This window comes from Rhinatrema bivittatum, chromosome 14, assembly GCF_901001135.1.
Source record: "Rhinatrema bivittatum chromosome 14, aRhiBiv1.1, whole genome shotgun sequence".
Classification (NCBI taxonomy): Eukaryota; Metazoa; Chordata; class Amphibia; order Gymnophiona; family Rhinatrematidae; genus Rhinatrema; species Rhinatrema bivittatum.
In genome coordinates, this window is record NC_042628.1 from 18677990 (window position 1) to 18699058 (window position 21069).

Here is a 21069-nt window from a genome sequence, read left to right on the forward strand (position 1 = left end):
GGAGGCAGCACCCTGTCTGTAAAAAAGTCTTTCCAGTCTTACTCCTCTTATCATGATTTCTTCTAGAACTTCCTGTCCATGGAAACGTTTGCCGCTTGTGCATTTATACCTTTGTGGTATTCCAATGTTGATATCAAATTTCAAAATGGGAGCAATCCAGGCTGGCCGAGTAGCTCTGGCTGTAGCAACCGGCGCACGGGATCCAGAGGTGAATCCCTGTCCTGTGGGGCCAGTTAGACCAGGGCATGCCGTAGCATGCTCAGGGTCGGAGAGAGAAAGATGCCAACTACTGCAACTATGATAGCCCCTGCCAGCCAACACGTGGTGCCAAGGATTTACCCATCTAACCCTCAGGTGTGCCTGAATCTCCTACTTTACTTTCATTGTTCTCAGTGGTGCAGCAACAAAGATAAGCAAACATTGGTAACAGGTCTGGTGTATTTTGCTGAGCGGAATCTTGCTGAGCTGCAGTTGAATCTCTGTTGCTTTCATTTGCATATTTCAACTGTGGCTGAAAACAAGCAGCAAGTATATCCGTTTTACCAATAGTGTTTTAAGTGTGACTGCAACAGTGCTGGCATGACCCTATAAGCAGCGTGGATCTTTAGTGACATCTGCTGGCAAATTTCAATGTGTCCCTTCCATCCAACACTGAATCCTAAAACTGTCTCTCCTGGCAACTCCAGGCCTTGAAAGTCAAAAGCCAGCAAGCAGAAATAAAGGATAACCAATAAAAACAAAAATAATATTTACACAAAGCAATACCTTTTTATTGGACTAACTTAATACATTTCTTGGCCAGGCATAGAGAACCAACACTCTCTTTCAGGTCAGAATTCAAAAGAGCAAAAAGATGATATTACCAGGAAACGTAAAGCCCTCGCTGAATATGCATGAAATGCCTTTGCAAGCATTGCCTCCCATTCCAAGCAAACCCACCTCATGCATATGCATTGTCAATATCTTCAAAACCTGATTTCCTTTTATTGATCCTCCAAGGCTTCACTTCCCAATAGGCTGCATGGTGGTGAAGGGAAGGTTTAGAGGGCACTTGGGAAAATAACTTGAGTAAAAGTTATTTTTCTCTTAGATCGTATGGCACTACATTTTACCTTCGTGCATCCATTTCAACTTTGCTGACTTCAGTCACGCACTCCAAGGAAAGGATGTGGAATCTTTTGATCATGATAATGGATGCAGTATGCAAATTAGCTTGTGCATATTCATTACGAGCATCCTGAAAACCAGACTGACTGGATGGGTCCTTAAGAACCACTGGTCTCAAAAATCTATTCGTGATCCGTCCTAACATGCTTTGTGCACTCCTATGAAACAAAGGGTAGGCAATGCTAGTCTTCAAGTATCGCAAATCAATGGGTTCCCCCGGCACAGAGAAAATTAAATGTTTTAGAAACAAAAAGTTTGAACAGATTTATTTGAGCTGCTCATTTAAGTGAATGTAATAAAAATTACATTCACTAAGAAAAAGAGAGAGAGTTTGTTCACTATTTCTACTAGAATGACTTAAGAAAAGTCAGATGGAAAAAGCACAGAGAAGAGCAGCATTAGTAATTAGGACTGCTTCTTGCAGGGAAATATTTAAAGAAACTCTAAGAAAATAAGTTATTGAAAGGATCATCATGTGGCAAAATTTATTTAACAAAGATTAGAAAACAACAATTTAAAGCAAACAGCAACTAAATTATTTTTTTTATTACATAAAGGTGTATCTCTAGAATTAATAGTCTACATCCCAACCAGACATTGGATTTGTACAGACTCACTCATTTAGCAAACTTTTCCTTTTTTTTTTTTAGTCTAGCAGTTGCATCCTACTTCTTTGAGCTGCAAGCTCAGTCAGAATTAGCCTCTAGTGGGGCTACAGCACCATGAGGTTTAATTTACAGCCACCCAGGTTTTCTCCATTTTTAACCCACATGAACCTGGCTTCCCACAACTGCCTCTGACCATTAAGTATCAACACTGTGGAATGGTTGGGACACCCTCCTTTCAAAAGCTGTGAACACCACTTTCCACCTAGCCTGAGAAGCAGATGCTGGGCTCAGGAATTAAACCCAAATCTCTTGCATAGCAGAATCCTGAACTGGCACTTAGTCATCAGACCAGGCTAAGACCATTACTTTAGTTTTAAAACAGTGGTTTAAGCACGGTTTCAATGCTTAAAACAATAGAAGTGTAACCATACTTTCACTCATACAGTTTATTGAACAGCAGTCAAAAAAAACCAAACAGAATGTTAGGTATTATTAGGAAATGAATAGAAAATAAAATGGAAGATATCATAATGCAATGGCACATTGCACCTTAAGTAGTGTGTGCAGTTCTGGTTGCCCCATCTCAAAAAATATATAGAACTAGAAAAGGTACAGAGGCCAATACAAATGATGCAGGAGATGGAACAGCTCCTTAATGAAGAAAGGCTACATTGGGTAGGGCTTTTTAGTCTGGAGAAGAGATAGCTGAGAGAAGATATAATAGAAGTCTAAAATCATGAATAGGGTGGAATAAATAAATAGGGAAATGTTATTTACCCTTTTAAATAATACTAGGACTAGGGATCACACCATGAAGCTAAGAGGTAGCACATTTAAAACAAATTGGCAAAAGTATTTTTTTTATTCTACACACAAACTGTGGAATTTGTTCCCAGATGACATGATGAAAGCAGTAAACATAACTGGGTTTAAAAAGGGTTTAGACAAGTTTATTTATTTTATTTATTTATTTAAAGGCTTTTATATACCGGAGTTCATGTACTAGTACATACCACTTCGATTTACACAGAACCAATATTGGAAAATTACCTCAAACAAGTGGGTATAAAACAACAAGGCTAACTTTGTAGGAACTTAGAACTTGAGGTAAAGGAGAGAACAGTAAAGTTCATAAACTATTATCAGTTATGTAGACTTGGGTCAGTCACTTCTTATCCCTGGTTATGAACAAGAGGGAATGGATATATTCTTTAGGATCCTACCAGTTACTTGTAACCTATATTGGCCACTATTGAAAGTAGGATGCTCGGCTGGATGCATCTATGGTCTGATGGCGTTTCTTATGTTCTACCTGACTAGCTTTGTTTTAAGGTTACAGGACATAAGACCTTCATAATTTCGTAACCTGTGAAACTTGCACATTGATTTTACAAAATAATACTCTAAAATCTGAGACAATCTCAGATAGAGCCATTGTCACAAGCATTAAATTATCTGCAACTTCTTCTACATACACATCAAATTCAAGATTCGCTGGCATCAAATGCACTAAATACACTTCACCTGCAAAAGATTGTTGTCTTTCAATTTTATTTTTTTTTTTATCACCAACGGAGCATAAGAAGCCTAGATACTGTAAAGAAATTAACAAAAGACAAACACGTACAACATTTACAGTTTCCTGCTTCTGTATGCAGTGGGAGAAGCAGGCTATTTCACTCCCTTTCAGTTTAAATAGAGGATCTGCAAGCTCTATCCAGCCAAATCATTCGACATCAACCAATCACTATTAAATGTCATCAAATAGGAGCGGAAGCCCCCTCTCCTTCCTTACCACTGAATAGAAGCCATCTTCCAGGTCATGTGATTGTCTCTCGCCAACCTTTAACCTTTAACGTGCCGACTCTGCGACCAGTATTGCCAACCTCACTTATTTCCCGCGAGATTGGGTTTGTCAATCGCGTTTTTTTTTTCGATTCGCGGGCTGCTTTTAATTGGTCGATTTTTCCTGCCAATCGCGGTTTTTTGGGCTTGGTGGGCGGGACTTGGTGCTCTGATGTTGAAGTGATTGGCTGCTGCTGCCGATGAGGCCTGGCCATAGCAGGCGCACCCTAAATTATTGCAGCAGTAAGCCAATCAGAGCTGGAAGACCGGCACGGTATTGCAGCAAGCAACAGAGAAGGAATCCTCTGTGCAGCTGCAGACCTGACTGCTGAAGGGAGTGTAGCACTCAGCAGTCTACAGCCAGGTATCAGGAGGGGAGGAATGAGAGTGTGGGGCCAGAGATGAGCTTGGAGGGGGGTGGGGAGAGGGGAATGAGTGTGTGGGGGCCAGGGATGTGCTTGGAGGGGAGGGGAGTGGAGTGGGGAGGGGGAATGAGCATGTGGGGGCCAGGGATGTGCTTGGAGGGGGGAATGAGTGTGTGGGGGCCAGGGATGTGCTTGGAGGGGGGAATGAGTGTGTGGGGGGCCAGGGATGTGCTTGGAGGAGGAATGAGTGTGTGGGGGCCACAGATGAGGTTGGAGGGGGGAATGAGCGTGTGGGGCTGGTGGATTTTTTTTAAATATAATTTTATTGCTTTTGAAATCAACAAAACAATAGCAATGGAAATAAAAACAGATAAACTTGTCACAGCAATAATCTATAATCTGCCCCAGATCCCCCAAACCCCCCCCCCCCCCCCATGAGCTCACTAAGGCAGTTTTATAATATAAACTCCAATTGTCCCAAATGTGGAAGTGTCAACTACTAACTATGTATAGTTGTATGGATCAGGCCTGCTCAACAGTTGATGTACTGGTCTTATGTAGCCACCGTTTGTTCCCATTTATTCTACTCATCAGAGTCCAGGTGGCCCAGACTGATGTAATTCTGCCGTTATGGCTGCTATCCTGCAATATAGGTGTAATTTTTGTTGTATAACTCTGAAGGATGGAATATCAGATTGTTTCCAATGTCTAGCAATGGCTAACCTAGCTGCAATAAACACTTGCTGACAGAGTTGTGGCTGTGGTTTATCCAAAACTATATGAGAATGGTTCAGTAACATAAATCCAGCATCCAGTAGACCCATTAAGTTTAAGAGTTCTTCAGTCTACTTTGCCACTGCTTTCCACAAATTGTGTACAGATTCACAAGACCACCACATATGAAGAAAAGTCCCTGTTTGTCCCCACTTACACCACCACCATGCACTGACACTAGGGTAATGACAATTCAATATCTGTGGTGTTAGATACCAAAGTGTCACCATCTTATAACAATTCTCTTGCAGTGTGGCAGAGATTGAGTATTTTTGAACCGCAGTGTATATCTGCGCCCAGTCCTCCAGCACCAAAGGGTGTTCTAGGTCCACCTCCCACCTTTTATTGTATGGAAAAGGTGGTGGATCAGAGCCCAACAGGAGAGCATAAAGTTTGGAAACCATACCCCTATTCTTGACTATATTCTCACAATAATGCTCTAATAAAGTCTTTCCATGTTTGAGAGAAGACACAATATCAGATGTGCGCAGACAGTCCCTCACGGGTAATCTATGAATCATTTGTATATCTTTCCAGGACATTACTGAACCCCCATGGAGAAAATGCTCCATCTGTGTAAGGCCCTGATCACACCAGTCCCAGAAGGACTGGTTTAGACGGTCAGCTGAGAAATGCGTCTGGTAAAATAGATGAGTAGAATAAAAATATGTCCTGCTGCCCACTAGATGATCCTTCCATTTAAACCACAGTTTCAAAATGTATCACGCGGTAGAGGCAAGGATCCCGCCAGTACCCAGGTACAACGGGGTTGCCATGCCATGGCAGCTAGTGGCATTCCCCCCCCACCATCAGTTCCTCAAAAGACACCAACTGTTTCACAGATATTTGTCGATGCATATCAGGATCGCAGTGAGCTGTGCTGCCACCCAGTACCATTCCAAATTTGGTACGCCCAGTCCACCTCTATCCTGTGGTTGGTATAATAAACATCGGGATAGCCTTGGGGGGGGGGGGGGGGGTGCTTGTACCAAATGAAGTCAAATACATTTTTTTGGCCAGGAGCACAATATGGCAGAGCTTAGAAAAACTGGAAGAGTAATAAACAGATACAGGAGCCTAGGCAACACATTCATTTTCACTATTGCGATGCGCCTGAACCAAGAAAATTGTGCCCTGTCCCATTTTTTAATATCTTTCTGAATAGCGAGAAGTAAGGGTCTATAATTAAGTTGAAATAGATCATTCACATCAGGGCTAATGTGTACTCCTAAATATTTAATGGATTTGGAAGCTAATTTAGAAGAGTATAGGCATCTCAGTTCCTGTAACATAGCCTGGTCAGCAGAGATACTGAGAAGTTTGGATTTGTCTAAATTAATCTTAAAGCCGGATACCGCGCTAAAGGCTCGCATCTCCGTGGTTACTCCTTGTAAAGAGGCCATGGGATTCATAAGAGGTAATAAAATATCATCTGCAAAGAGGGATATTTTTAAATGCATATCACCTAACTTTATCCCTTCAATCAAATTGGAATCCCGGACCTTCGTAGCAAAAGGCTCCAGGAACATAGCAAATAATAGTGAAGATAATGAGTGAGGTTATCAAATTTGCGGACAATACAAAATTGTTCAGAGTAGTTAAATCACAAGCAGATTGTGATAAATTGCAGGAAGACCTTGTGAGACTGGAAGATTGGGCATCCAAATGGCAGATGAAATTTAATGTGGACAAGTGCAAGGTGTTGCATATAGGGAAAAATAACCCTTGCTGTAGTTACACGGTTAGGTTCCATATTAAGAGCTACTACCCAGGAAAAAGATCTAGGCATCAGAGTGGATAATACTTTAAAATTGTCGGCAAACAGAATGTTAGGAATTATTAGGAAGGGAATGGTTTCTTCTCCTTACAGAAGATCACCTTTGTAAGAAAGCCTGTCCATACCTACTGTTTCTGTCATTGGCTGCTACGCTACTAAATGGTTTTGATCTACTATGGCTAAAGTAAGGAACTGGGCTAAGAAAAAGAAACTGCAAAGCATGGGAAGAGGAATGAACTAAAAGCATGGATTGAGCCTGCTGTCAGCAATGAGAGGAGGGGGAATGAGCATGAGGGGATTGAATTTTCAATCTCACGTTTTTGACTTTTTTTGGGTTTGTTTTTTTGGAAAAAAAGTGCTTGTTCTTTCATGAAACCCTGGCAATCCTGTCTGCGACTGACTCTGTCCACCAGGCGCCATGATGTGAGCGGCGGAATAAATGGCATAGATCCCGTTAACCTCGTTTGGCCCCTGCACGCAGTAACCCAGAGGTTTCAAGTCAGCCAAGTCTCTCTGAGCGCAGTTGCATACACAGTTGTAATAATTTTAACCTTTTTTACAACTTCCTTCTTGGCCCAGTTGGGCCCATTGAACCACAGAGGTGGCGCCCTATGATGATGCAAGAGCACGACAATCCCTGGAGAAACTGTTTCAAACTCAACCACCACTCACCCCTACAATTAAACTGCAAATAACAGGGGCATAAACAAACTGGAACCAAACCGGGCTTTAAAGCTGTCGTCTGACAGAGCCCAGGGGCAGAACAAATGATATAGAGGCCCTGATGATACTTGTGTCATCTCAGCCTTGCACCAATTACCATATCCAGTTACTCTGTGACAGAGGTGTATAGCTCTAAACGCCACAGGCCAGAAAGATAGTTGTATACATTTGCTCTGAGAACCCGTTTAATTTGCATAGTTTGAGCATAATTTGGAAAGCCAAGCTAAAAATCCAAATGACCTGGAAAAACCAGACCTGCTTGCATGTGGCATAAGACAAGAGTTGGACACCACTCTTTCGACATCAGCGCTTAATGATAGACTGGTACTACTTTCAGCAACTGTGATGTTAGCAGCCCTCAGCATTGGTTGCTGGTATTTGATTACCTGCTGCTTCTAGCCACAGGGTCATGGTCCCTGGGGCATTACCACGGCTGTCCCACTGGTAGTTCCAGCACTGGCTATGGTGCCATAAATCACCTCCATACTGTTTTCCTTTTACCTTTAGTGGAGCAGCATGAGCTCTAGCTTCTTTATAAACTGTGATATTGTACCTTGAACCAATATAAAGAACTCTCTGCTTATGATGTACTTTAGCTTTTAGCACATTTGTGCCTTTGCTTCAGGCATTAAATAGGGGGGGTTGCCACTTATTGAAACGAAGACATTTCAGAGGTGTGTTACTTCAGCCATTTTTCTGAGTCCAGCATAGCTGTGTGCTTTGTAGTGTAATCTGCAATTCAAAATTACCACCCCCCCCCCCCCCCCCCAAAGAAAAGAATTTAGGATTCCCCAAACTAGCCTGCTACCACCACAGCTGGTCAAATATCTAGTGCAGTGATTTATGGATATGTACTTAACTTTTTGAACTCTTGCAATTTGTGTAAAAAAAAAAAGCAAGCCCAGCATAATAATGTCACTAGCAGCTTACAAAACCCCCCCCCCCCCCAAAAAACAACTTATGAACACTAACTTTTTTTTTTTATGTGAAAGATAATGCACCTCATAGATAGTTGAAAAATTTATTTTGCAGCATGCTTAAGAAATATGAGCAAAGCATGTGTATAATCAATTAATGAAACAAGTACAAAAACAAACACTGCATAATGATGATACATTCCACTGGAAAAAACTTCACAGAATAAACTGAAAATTAAATACATAAATAAATACAAAGTACATAAGTTACATAAACTGGCACTTAATAGAAAGGCCTTATGAAAGTCAGAGTTGCTACAATTATTGGAGTAAACAAACATTAACAATCGTAAAAAAATAACATAGCTTAACAAAACCTTGAAAAAAATTGAATATAATTTTTTCTAAACTGATAAAGCAAGTTCGCTTACCATAAACGGTGTTTTCTGTAGATAGCAGGATGAATTAGCCATGATCTTGGGTAACGCCCTCTGGAGGCACTGAACTGCACCTCTCCTAGCTCAGAGCTTTTGCTCTACTGATCATGTGTGGGATTTCCCACGCAACCATTGCCTTGGCAATCCCTAAGTCTGTATATAGCTTCAGGAAGGAATCCCATCTGAACTCCACAGAGGTGGGCAGGTAGCTCATGGGTAAATCATCCTGCCATCTACAGTAAACACCGTTTATAGTAAGCAAACCTGCTTTTTTCCATTGATAAGCAGGCTGAATTAGCCATGATCCTGGGGAGTCCCCCGAAAAGGGTTGCAAAATTAAAGAATACAGCTGGCCAGCAACACATGTTCTTCAGCTGGAAGAAGGCGGCTAGCAATTATTGCACCTTCAACAGCCAAGCTGTTAGATGAACTGTAGCCGGATCTAGGTGAAGAAGGCTCCCCTCCTCTTGCATTATCAAGTCAGGGCTCGCTCCCAGGAAAATCAGGGGATGAGATGATAATTGTATGAGATATTCATACCAAACGTGTCTGGGCCATGCAGGCACAATTAGGATCATGAAAGCCCTGTCCTGGCAATGAAAGGGAATGGAGAAAAAGCATACATGAGGCTGTGTGTCTAATCGAGCAGAAACACGTCTTGCACAAGTCTCACAGGGCTCCATTGGATTGAACAAAATAGATCTAGTTTCCGATTTGCTACTGACATGAAAAGGTCAATTATAGGTTGCCCCCAGCACCTAAAAATCCTGTCCACCATGGACTGATGGTGGGACTATTCATATGAATTGAAAATCCTGCTGAGTCGATCCACCTGTATGTTTTCCAGGCCAGGGACATTCATCACCTGGAGAATGGCTTGATGGTCCAAAGTCCACTGCCAAATTTCTAGAGTCTCCTGACAGAGGCCCAGGAAGCCATTCCCCCTTGCTTGTTCAGTGGAATTGTGACCTGGTTGTCGGTCCGAATGAGAACACGCATTCCTCCAGAATTAGGGCAAAGGCCCATTGACCACTTTTTATAGCCCACAACTCCAGGAGATGGATTTGGAGCAATCTTTCCTCATGTTCAGGTTCCCTTTGCTTGCATCGAGAAAACATGCACTGCCTATCCAACACTGAATGCATCCGAGGTGATTTTAGTGTGATAAGAGCAGGAGTCAGCGGAGCACCCTCCCTTATGGTCCCTCAAGTGGAGTCACCAGGCCAGGTCTGTCTTTATTTCTGGAGTTGAGCAGAGTGCGCTAGCAATTGAAGTTGATCTCATTGTGCCCTGAGGCCCCACTGCAGGCGTTGTATGTGCAAACGCGTGAACAGCACCAGATGTATCGCAACTGCCATGTGTCCCAGTGCCATAAGAGGCTGGTGAGCCATCACACTCTGCTGATGGATAAGTTGGTTCATATGATTGCGCAGAACTGCCTGCCTTTCCAATGGCTAGTATGTTCTGGCAGCTAGAGTATCCAGATGTGCCCCTAAGAATTTTAGAGATTGAGAGTCAGGTGACACTTTTCAAAGTTTATTAAGAATCCAAGATCCTGAAGAAACTTGACAGCGGACAGTAGAGATTTGTGGGCTTCCTCTGGCAGAAGCAGTTAACTAACTGTCCAGGTAAGGAAAGATCTGGATTATTTTTGTCAATGAAGATGTGCCACTACCACCACAAGACACTTGCTGAAGGATCCACGGTGCAGCAGAAAGGCCAAAGGGAAACACTTTGTATTGGCAGTGCATTCCATTTACCTGGAATCAGAGGTATTTCCAACAGGACGTATAAGTGGGAATGTGCACATACGCATCCTGCAGATCCAGGGAGCACAGCCAGTCTCCCTTCTGAATGTATGACAAAATAGTACCCAAGTAGTTCATCTTGATTTTCTCTCAATGTAGGAAAAGATTCAGCTTGTGAAGGTCCAGGATCAAGCGAAGGCCCCCGATTTTTTCAGAATGAGAAAATACCAGGAGTAAAACCCTATGTTGATCTGAGCCGGGGGACACGTTCTATCACCCGGTGCTTCAGGACCTCCCCCTGCAGCAGCTGGGTCTGCATGATCAGTCGATATGAATAGCAGAGGGGAAAGTTAAGAGATTCAGATGATTTCCTCACTATATATTAAAGAGGGCCCACTGATCTGTTATTGCATGCCAAACCATCAAATAATGCATTACTCTGCCTCCCACTGGTCCGAGATGCCTCAGGATCGGCTCTGCTAAAAACTGAGCATATTTTGCCTGCAGTTGCAGAGGCATCTTCTGAGATCTACACTCATGTGGTCGACATCTGCTCGGCAGCTGCTGGTTCTATTGTCTTTGGATCTATAAGGGTGGCAAGCAATATTGTTGAAATGGTCAGAATGGCTGGTGCAAGTAATATGGTTGCTTAAAACTGTAATAAGGGCAATGCAGGGTGTCAAGAGTGTTCCAAGGATGATAGGGACTGACCTGCCACGTATTGAGACAGTCTCCTTCAGCTTTTCCAGGAACATGTTCTTTCACAAGTACAGGAGATCCACTAACTTCTTGTGTACATCGTCATGGATGGAACTCGCTCGCAGCCATGCTAACTGGCACCCACTGATGCTGCTGATGTCCTCACAACTGGATTAAATGACTCAGACGACTCATAATAAGTGTCTTACCATTTCCTCCAAGTCCAGGAGGGGCTGTGGCGTGACTGGCGCTCCCAAATCATCTCGATATATGGCTTAAGGGCCTGTATACAGTTATGTCATACTGAGCCATGTAGAATTCATGATGTATTATGTGGGCCTCCAACATAGAACCCTAGAAGACCTTATTTCCAAAGGCATTCAAGAGACTGTGATCTTTTCCAAGTGGCGAGGTAGAGTGCAGCTTTGTCCTTTTAGCTTTTTTGAGCACCAATTCCACCACCACTGACTGATGTGGGAGCTGTACCTCACCCTTGTCCCTGCAACTTCTGCACCCAAAATTTCAGGTTCAGCTTTTTTGCTGTCAGCATGAGATGGGAGTTTCCCACATTTTCTTCTGGACATCATCTAGTGGTGTGGGTAGGGCACCGGTTCCAATGGAACCTCCAGAATGTGCAAGATATTCAATATGTCCATATGTGGAATGGGCTCCTTACATACATGAACATTCAAAGATTTTCCCATCTTTTCCAAGAACTTTGAATATGTCAGATCCTCAGGTGGAAAGGTGTGCTCTGGTGGAACTGGAGATAGATCTGACAGGAACCCCTGTTGAGCGGCATCCTGAATATGCCAGCGAAGAACAACAAGATTGTGGGAAGGCTGGTCTAGTTGAAGGAGCAGGTGTTGGCTGATAGATTGGGTTGGGTCTTCCCAGTGATGAATGCGCACACTGACAAGTCCCCCTGAGGTAACAGGGGAGAGGGTCCACAGCATGACCAATGATAGTGGCCGGGCTGGAAGAGAAGGATAAGTAGCCGGAGGCAGTAATGCCAAAGGTGGCAAAAAGGCTGCAAAGGACTTGACCAAGTCTTGTCTGTTGCTCCACAAATGACTGGATTCTCTGCGTCAGTGAAGGGGGCTCTGTGTCCTTTGAGACATGAATAGGTTCATACAATCTTGAGGAATGAAGGGACAAGGATAGAGGGCCAATAGAGCAGAGAGGCTGAGGACCCTCCAGCTGTAACCTTGAGACATCAAGTGACCCATTGCAAAGGTATGGATAGGCGGTGGACAGAGAAATGCCTGCTCTGGAAGGGGGATGTAACTATATGACACTGGGAGCACTGTCCCTAAAATGTCCAAGTCAGGCCTCAAGTACTCCACCTCCTGTGATGGGGACTGCCTCAAGAAATGAGCAGGCATTGACACTGGAGTCACTTGCTGGGATGTCTTGGGCCTCACCGAATGCATCAAAACAGTGAAAGTGCACAATGCTCCTGTGCTCCGGGAGAGGAATGCTTCAATACTCTTCAAGAAGATCTGGAGTAAAGCTCCAATGCGTCATGCGAGGAAGGTCTCAGAGCTTTATGGCTTCGGGGCATGTTTCATCAGAGCCGAGTCTTCTGATGCCATAGACTGAGTGCTTTGGAGTTGGCACCGGGATGGCACATGGTGCTTCGGTCATGACTTTTTCCATTGGCGCCGACTTGTGAGCTGACGTACGTTATCATGGGCAGGCTTTAAAGCCACTTACCGCCTTTTTTGACTCCATTTTCCAGTCTTCTCTTTTTGAGGGGTTTTTTTCCCAAAAAACAAAATGGTAAATAGGAAGGGGGGGGGGGGGGTGTCGGAGCAGCAAAGTCAAAAATGAAGACTGAAAAAAAATATATAGTAAATAGGTCGGTCTAAACCCCTCTACAGACAAAAAAAAAAGACTGAGGGATCTCAGAGGCAACATAGGAGTCGCATAGGAAATCCTGCATATGCTCAGTAGAGAAAAAGCTCTACATGCTAGGAGAGAGGTGACTGGTTCAGTGCCATCAGGGGGTGTCACCAAAGATCATGGCTAATTCAGCCTGCTTATCAATAGAAAACCTGTTTTTTAAAATCTGAAACACATAAGCAGTGCTGCTTTTTTCTATTAAAGCACATACAAAAACATTTATCATGGATTCCATAGTACTATGGACTACAAAGAAAACAGCATGTCAGCTGTACGCAAGAGTTTTCTAACCAGACATCTATAAAAAGCTACTTAACATGAAACAGAAGAAACAACTCATTTTATTGGTAAATTTCACATCATGAAATAAAAAAATGTAGTTTAACAAGAAATGTTATTTTAGTAGTTTAGTCAGTAAGTCTCTCTATAAAATGGAAATGTACAATTTACCAAAACCCCAAATTAAGGTACACTCTAAGGTTATAGCAGGTAAAGGAAATATAGCATTATTCACTTTTCTTGAAAATAATTTTCTGGCCATGGTAAACTTTAGTCCGCATATTATTCTGTATACTAAAAACCAAATCAATGTAAATAAATAAAATAAGTACACTGTCCTTCACTTGTCATAAAACAAATTCTACTCAATGATTTGCTAACAAATGTTAGTCTATACTGATTTTCAAGCTTAAGGCTACAGGTCTGCATCCAAATAGAGTATAATTAATTTTTAAACCATTTTATAATCTTCATAAAGGCATTCCAGGATGTACACAGTCAGGGAGACTCCCAAAATATACATTCTGTTATGTCTTGTTGCTTAAATGAGGTGTACTTGACCACTGAACAGATGTACCAATTTATGTAAAGTGCAGAAAAGTAAAGTCCAATGGTGACCTGCATGGATTGGTTTCACTAGAATTTTAAAAAAATATATATGTTGGCCTCTGTTTCCATCTAGCATCCAGACTAGGTTTAGCTCCATGAAGAGCTAATCATTCTTCTGAATACCTGCCACTGATCAGCAAACAGTGAGGACACATGCAGGAAAAAAAAAATTCAGGCTGCTGCCAACAGTTTTAGCAAAATTCAGATTTTGGCATCCACAGTAGGTTTCAAACCCAGAACTGATATTCTATTGCCTTATCTGCAAGAGATTAAGCAGCTTAGGTTTAGCTATAAATTATTTTCAGTCAGACAGAACTGCTAATTTTAGGCTAAAGAGCAGGGAGTGCTAAAATGGAATTAGTGTTGAAACAGAAGAAATATGCCACAAAACAGTCCACCTGCTATTGCTTTCGCTACCACAATTTGTTGTTTAAAGAGCAGTATTTCATAACAGGAACATATGTTGCAGTCCCCATTCAGCTATCTCAGTTAAAAAAAACAAAACTGGCAAGTTCTAGAAATACATGTGCTGAATATTAATCAGAATATGCTGACCTGCCTCTGCTGACAGTGTGCCATGTTACCAGGGCCATCCTTAGGGGGAAGAGAAGAGCCCCACAGTACCATTGTAGCTCCTACACTGTAACTTCACTGTTCCAGGGCCCCGCACCCCCCCCTAAAGACAACTACGCATGTGATCAATCGCCTCCTCTCTTTGCTCACACAATAGAAACAGGGAACACTTAGACCTGGCTCGCAACGTGAGTGAGATGAGTATGGGGCCAGGAGCACAGTACTGACTCTGCTCAGAAAAACACTGCCATTCCCTTCCTAACCTGGTCAGCTCCTAATAAAACAATTCAAATATGGTGGGAGGGAAACAAGAGTAAAATAGCAAAAAAAAAAAGGGACTACAAAGAAATCACAAAGATGCAGTATATTTCTTAGCCTACTGGATATTACTGTAGAGGTTTTGAAAATATTGTACATCTTACCTAGTATAATTTAAATATGTGGTTCCAAAAGACTGATGTTATGACTTCTTTAATAAAACATTTTGGGTGAAAACTCGCTACAAGACTTCCATTTTTAAAGACTAGAAAAGTTTAACAAATTTTATTCATAGACAAGTGAGCTAATACCAGAAGAAAATCAGTCATTTTGGGAAGAAAAAAGCAATCCAGTTTTCAGTTAAAAAAAAACCCAACAAAACACACATAATTGAGAGGAAAAACCACACACAAAAAATTTCCCCCTAATAATAGCTAAAATATATAGCACGTTTTGTTTTAATATTGACCAAAAGCAAAGAAATATTTTAAACATTTAAACAGATTTACTGAAGGTTAGCAGAACAGAATTATCTGGGGGGGTTTGTGGTGTTCTTCAGTAGCACAACGTATGTAGGAAGTCGGGCCTTGCAATGGAGATAAACAGACACTAACCTGAGCTCATTTCATCAAGTTTCATTTCTAATTCATTCTGATTCTGTTTAGCAGAGTGACCGATCAGAATGCAGTAGGGGGGAGGTAAAAAACAAAACAAAACACTGAACTGGACCATTAGTTTCTCATGATAGGTTAGCAACACGTTCTTGTCTGAACGGTACCAGCAGATATATCGTGTGAAGTAACACTTGTCACTAGTGTTTGAGTTCAGAGACAACATATAAATAAAAAGTATAGGGAAGCCATGGAGAGAAGCTGAAAAAGAGCCTGTTATCCCCTAAACAGACAAGCCATCAGTTTCTTGTGGATGTGATCATGATCTAAGTACAGAATAAGCCTATATAATATAGAAAAAAACCCAAACTTATTTAGCAAGTGGAATATGAAGTAAACTGTAAAGGTATATTTTATAACTTTTATACTGTTTATTGCAAGAATGGAATAAATATTGATGCAACAGATATTACCCAGTGCTGTCCAAGTCAATCTTGAACGAAGTATGTCGTTTTAAACTGAACCAGAGAGACATGCAATTATTTGGAAATACCAAGAACTATTTTTATGAGTTTCTCCCATCTTGGGCTTCAGAAGAAATAAGAACAAGGTGGCCTTGCCACAGTTAGGATGGCATGGATTTCACAGAAAGTCTGTCCTGCTGGTGGCTATCCCTGCCATTTCATTTCAGCCTAAGCCATGTTTCACATAAACAATGGTATATATGTACATGTGTCCATATGGGTATATGTGCCCACTGCAGATATCTCCACAAGTATACACGTGAGATCTTAACTAATAACGCCATAAGAACGCCACTCTTCTTATCCCAGCGAGTGCTGCCTTCTTAAATTGTCACAGCATTTGGCTTCTTTCTTTGGGTTCTTCCTGCATATACTCCTTAAAAAAAAAAAAAAGGAATTAAGGTGTAGATAATTGCTATTATGATTTCAGACAATCATAACTAATTACAAAAAAAGAAGTGTATCAAACAAATTGAATCAGGTGAGTACAAAAATGCTTATCAAGTTTGTCCGAATGTTGCCAGCTTTAAAATTGAAAGTGTTTTTTTCTTTCTACATCATCACATTCTTGCATTCATTGTGAAAAGATTAGTAAGAATTTTTGAATTCTAAAAGTGCTGGTAAATTGTTAAGCAATACAGTTCCTGCATTTCTTCAGCAAAATTTCTATAAAAAACAGCAACTTACTTTTGTAATTATTTGAAAATGACTACAATAAAATAATCATGTGAAAGTTTGATACCACAGTTTCAACTTTTAATTGCATGGGGCAAACATTCATTAGATCAATCCTGGTACGTACAGGGAACAAAGCAGTTGCATATCAAGCTCTCATTGTTACAAATATATTTTCAATTATATTTTCCATGTGGTAGAAAAATACAAGTACTACAGATGTTATGAGAAAAGAATGATGCTTGAAAAGTGGAGAGATGAAATCATAAAATGCTAACACATGCTATTTCTCTGAAGACAGACAAATTACACAAAACACCGTGATGGCATGTACTGACCTCACACATTGATTCAGTAGGAAAATGTTAAAATCCTGCCTCTCTCTACAGCCAAGAACCTTTGTGCAGGGATGTGCTGTTGGTGTTGTCAGATCAGTTAAGGGATTTTTTGAACAATATACCTTTTCCCCTTGCTGGCTCTGTTATCTAGTTAGCCACCAAGTAGAAATAAAGCCTTTGCTTTTATATGTACATTACTGATTTTTTTGTCTTCTTTTTACCCGCAAGGGATCTACGCTTCCAAAAACACTGCATAAAATGATACTACCAAGAGCCTGATTTGGGAGTCACTTACATTAGGATGACACTCAAATCATGAATTCTTTAATGTATATACATACGCACGCCACCAGGAAGGCAGAAAATAAAAATTCAGTACAGAACACAAAAGTAAAGGGTGTCTGTCTACACATAGAGAAAGCAAGATTCTAACTTCTCATGAGGCACTAGGAGGAAGTCAAAAGGCTAAAGAAAACCTACAGCATAATCACAACTTGTTAACACAAGATTAAACAGCTAACTTTTCAAAAAAACCAATAAACCATCACCAGACAAGTGGCAGCACTACTTTGCTGCGGATTCTGAGGCAGAGCAGCACACAGACCTCCTTGCTGTGCAGACCAGCTGTCCTTTCACACAAAGGTGACTAGGGGAAGGAGTCTACTGTGGAAATATATAGATATAAAATGTAAAGAAAGCTTAGGCATGGATATAAAAACAACCCACCGAGCGGGTAGGATAACCAGCTAAAGTTACCCAATTCTATTTACCTGGATATTCAGTTGCATTTACCCAGCTAAATGTAAGGTGGAATATATGGTTAAATCGACCTGTTCAAATTTAAAGGCCTACCATTTGTATGGCTGAGGTTACCTAGCTAAATTTAGTAGCTAGTGCTGTATATCACACTAACTGGCTAAACTTGCAAGCCTTGGACTTTGCCCCTTTTTTACTTGGCTAAATTTGTGTAGCTTGTGATTCTGACAGCACAATTTTAGCCAGTTAAAGGGACCACATTTTTAAATGTGTAGGTTTATTTGGCTAAAACACAATGTTAGCTGGGTAAACCTTTTGAATATCAAATCCTTAACGATTTGGGTAGTTAAAGCAAAGCATGTGGCAATCAGGACAGGAAGCTAAGCCCCCACAAAATTTGACTGGGAAGAGGTGTTTTGTCCTGAAAGTGCACTCTTCCTTTACTAAATTGGCCAGTACACAAGACATAATTCTTACATTTATTCACAAAAAAATGAACCAAGAAGGGAATAGAAGATCCAGAAAATGACACCTGTCTGTCCTAAAATATATATCCTTAGGATCAGTAGTTCAAACCTACTCTAGTTCAGAATTGTATCAAGGGGTCCTAGACTGTTCAGTTCCTCAAGGGTTTTTCCTCCACTTGCACAGAATAGTGAATATGGTCCTTAGTCACTAAAGGCTAAAGTTTAATACTGAACTTTTTTTTTTTGTTATTTTACCACTTACAGCCAACTGCTAGGTACACTCTAATATGCCTGTCCCATTTAAATTCTGTTATAATCCTATTTGATGCATAGATTCAGATGGAACTATGTAAAAGTACATCAATCCTTCCAAAAGCAGAACTACACTCTTCACTGCACTCAGAAATGCGGGCTCCACATTTGTCTTACGGGAAACGAAGAAACAGATTTTTAGTTTAATAAAGAGAATCAAACTTACTATGGCAAGAGAAAAAGCAAACCATAATTTTCTATCTTGCTCTATAACTTACAATTCAAGCACTCATCTACACACCTGAAAAAGCCTTGTTAGGTACTCTGCTCTCTGAGGGCTTCTCTCTACTTTGCTCACCCCCCCTTCACTGTGGCTTTAGGGGTTCTAATTAGACATAAAAAAGTGATTAAGTCACTTGCAACAAAAATAGATTTCATTTATTCTGTTAGATGCAATGTTGCTACGTTCTTTCATGTAGACTCACGGTATTACAAACTAATCATGATAAGTATGATTTAAATGTTGAGTGATTCTAACAGGAAAAGGAAGACTCATGAAATGATTGAAAGCAAGTTGGAGATGAGATACAAAACAGCAATATTTGAAATCTTTCTGCAACCCACGAGAATCTTAACATTCCTCTCTTAGCCTTAAGTTGCTTACACTACAGTGAAGCTGCTTACCTGCAATAGGTGTGCTCGGAAGTTGGGATGTCATCTGAAGGTACCGATATGGAACACAGTTGCAGAGCTTTCAAGGAAAATCTAAAAGGTCCTTTTGCTATGCAAAGCACTTCCTGTGAATCTCCTCAGCTGCACAGTTGCTTCAGTTCTGTTATTAAGCTAATAAGTCTAACTTCATGTGTGACTGGTGATTCCCTTGTCTTAAAATAACCCCTGTTACAAATAAGCAACTTTGCTTTCTCTGGAGACAATATGTATCACCTAGTTCCACCAAAGGGACTCCTTAGTTAAGGGTTATCTTCTAACAAAAGGGGAAAACAACAGATATACCAACTGGGTGAAAAAAATGTACTTTGGCTGGGTTAGCACTCCAATTTATTTAAAACATTAAAACAGCCCTAAAATAAAGTAATAAGCTTTAGAGGGAGCTGGTGTTTCAATCTAACTGCCAAAAGGTCCTAGAGAAGCCCAACAATACTATTGTGTCAAGTCAGCATTTAAACAATTAAAATGTGTGCACTGGAGTCCAGGTTGCAGCACTGCATATTACCTCAATAGATGTTGACGTCAGATAGGCCAGCAGCACAGCCATGGCCCTGACATGTCTTTTTAAGGTCAAACCATTCTGGGCAAAATTTAAGGATATGCAGCCTGCTATCCAAGTAAATAGGTTTTTTGAAACTGCAATCCAAAATGTATTAGAACAAAATGAAGCACAAAGTTGGGTGGACTTTCCATGAGAACATGAAATGCCATACTGGGCCAGACCAAGTGTCCATGAAGCCCAGCATCCTATTTTCAACAGTGGCCAATCGAGGCCATAAGAACCTGGCAAGTACCCAAAAACTGTCTATTCCATGTTATCGTTGCTAGTAATAGCAGTGGTTATTTTCTAAGTCAACTTGATTAATAGCAGGTACTGGACTTCTCCTCCAAGAACTTATCCAAACCTTTTATGAACCCAGCTACACTAACTGCACTAACCACATCCTCTGGCAACAAATTCCAGAATTTAATTGTGCGTTGAGTGAAAAACAACTTTCTCCGATTAGTTTTAAATGTGCTACATGCTAACCTCATGGAGTGCTCCCTAGTCCTCCTATTATCCAAAAGAGTAAATAACCGATTCACATTTACCTGGAGGTGAGGGAACTGCAGGTTTTGCGCCTCCTCCATCTGCTGGAGACAGAGAAATACTGAGGAGCTGCAGGTGGTACACCAGGTTAAGAGGCATCTGTGAAACTTTCTCTGTCTCCTTCTGCTGGAAGGGAGGCAAAACCCAGGAGTCTGGACTGATCTGGGTATGTTCAGGGAACTCGCATGTTGAAAAAAAACATACCAAAACACACTTTTCTGTGTGAAAAGTTTCACTCTGAAACATCATTGCACAACTGCAGTGGTCAGCTAAGATAAACACATCCATTGTTCTCAGCAGAAATGTTGAAATGAGGCAAACTGCACAGTCAAGCACATGCCCAAAAGGACCTTCAGGTTTTCCTGGAAAGCTCTGTAAATGTGTTCTGTGCAGTGGCATAGCCATGGGTGGGCAGCTGCCCACCCACCTTTCACTCAGGCCCACCCAATTTTTCCCTTCAATTTGCAAGTTTAACCATGGGACCAATAACAAGCATCTAGCAGCCACTCAGGGCCAATGACAAAGAGCCAGCAGCTTCAGTGAGTATTTGGCAAGGGGGCAGGGATAGGCCAATTGCAGCAGGCGTCTTGTTGCACTACGCAGCCAACCAGCAAAAAAAAAAAAAAAATCTACACAGGCAGCAAGCAGGAGCAGGACATTAGGTAATATATTATTCCCTACCTGGGGTAGAGAATGGAAGCACAGAAAGGTGCTGGAGGCATCCAACAGGGCAGGCAGGAGCAGAGCCGACCTTGCTCTGCTTCTCAGACTCACTGAAATCAGAGGCCTCAAACACTGCAGACATTTTACTACTACTGCACTGATATCTCAGAGCTCCCTCTCTATTACAGAGGGATTTCTCTGACTCCCCTCCCCAAGCTACCGCTGAGAAAAGGAAACTGAAAACAGTAAGCACCACATCTAGTGGGAAGTAAACTGGTAG

At 41.4% G+C, this 21069-nt stretch overlaps 2 protein-coding genes across 5 annotated transcripts in view; both read right to left on the reverse strand.

Moving 5' to 3' along the window:
- VPS35L (VPS35 endosomal protein sorting factor like) overlaps nucleotides 1-3689 on the reverse strand; it is a 78303-nt gene extending 74614 nt beyond the window's left edge. For both annotated transcript variants that reach the window (XM_029576554.1, XM_029576553.1), the window contains exon 1: nucleotides 3571-3689. In XM_029576554.1, the coding sequence (XP_029432414.1) occupies nucleotides 3571-3599 (29 nt within the window). In that variant the 5' untranslated portion in view covers nucleotides 3600-3689. The remainder of the gene's footprint in view (nucleotides 1-3570) is intronic.
- A 4577-nt stretch (nucleotides 3690-8266) lies between these two features.
- The window catches only part of CCP110 (centriolar coiled-coil protein 110), a 73711-nt gene continuing 60908 nt past the window's right edge, over nucleotides 8267-21069 (reverse strand). For 2 of the 3 annotated variants that reach the window (XM_029576871.1, XM_029576870.1), the window contains exon 14: nucleotides 8267-16195. In XM_029576871.1, coding sequence (XP_029432731.1) covers nucleotides 16120-16195 — 76 coding nt within the window. In that variant the 3' untranslated portion in view covers nucleotides 8267-16119. Of the gene's footprint in view, nucleotides 16196-18608; nucleotides 18693-21069 lie in introns of all 3 variants that reach the window. The other variant, XR_003852642.1, reaches the window with a different exon arrangement.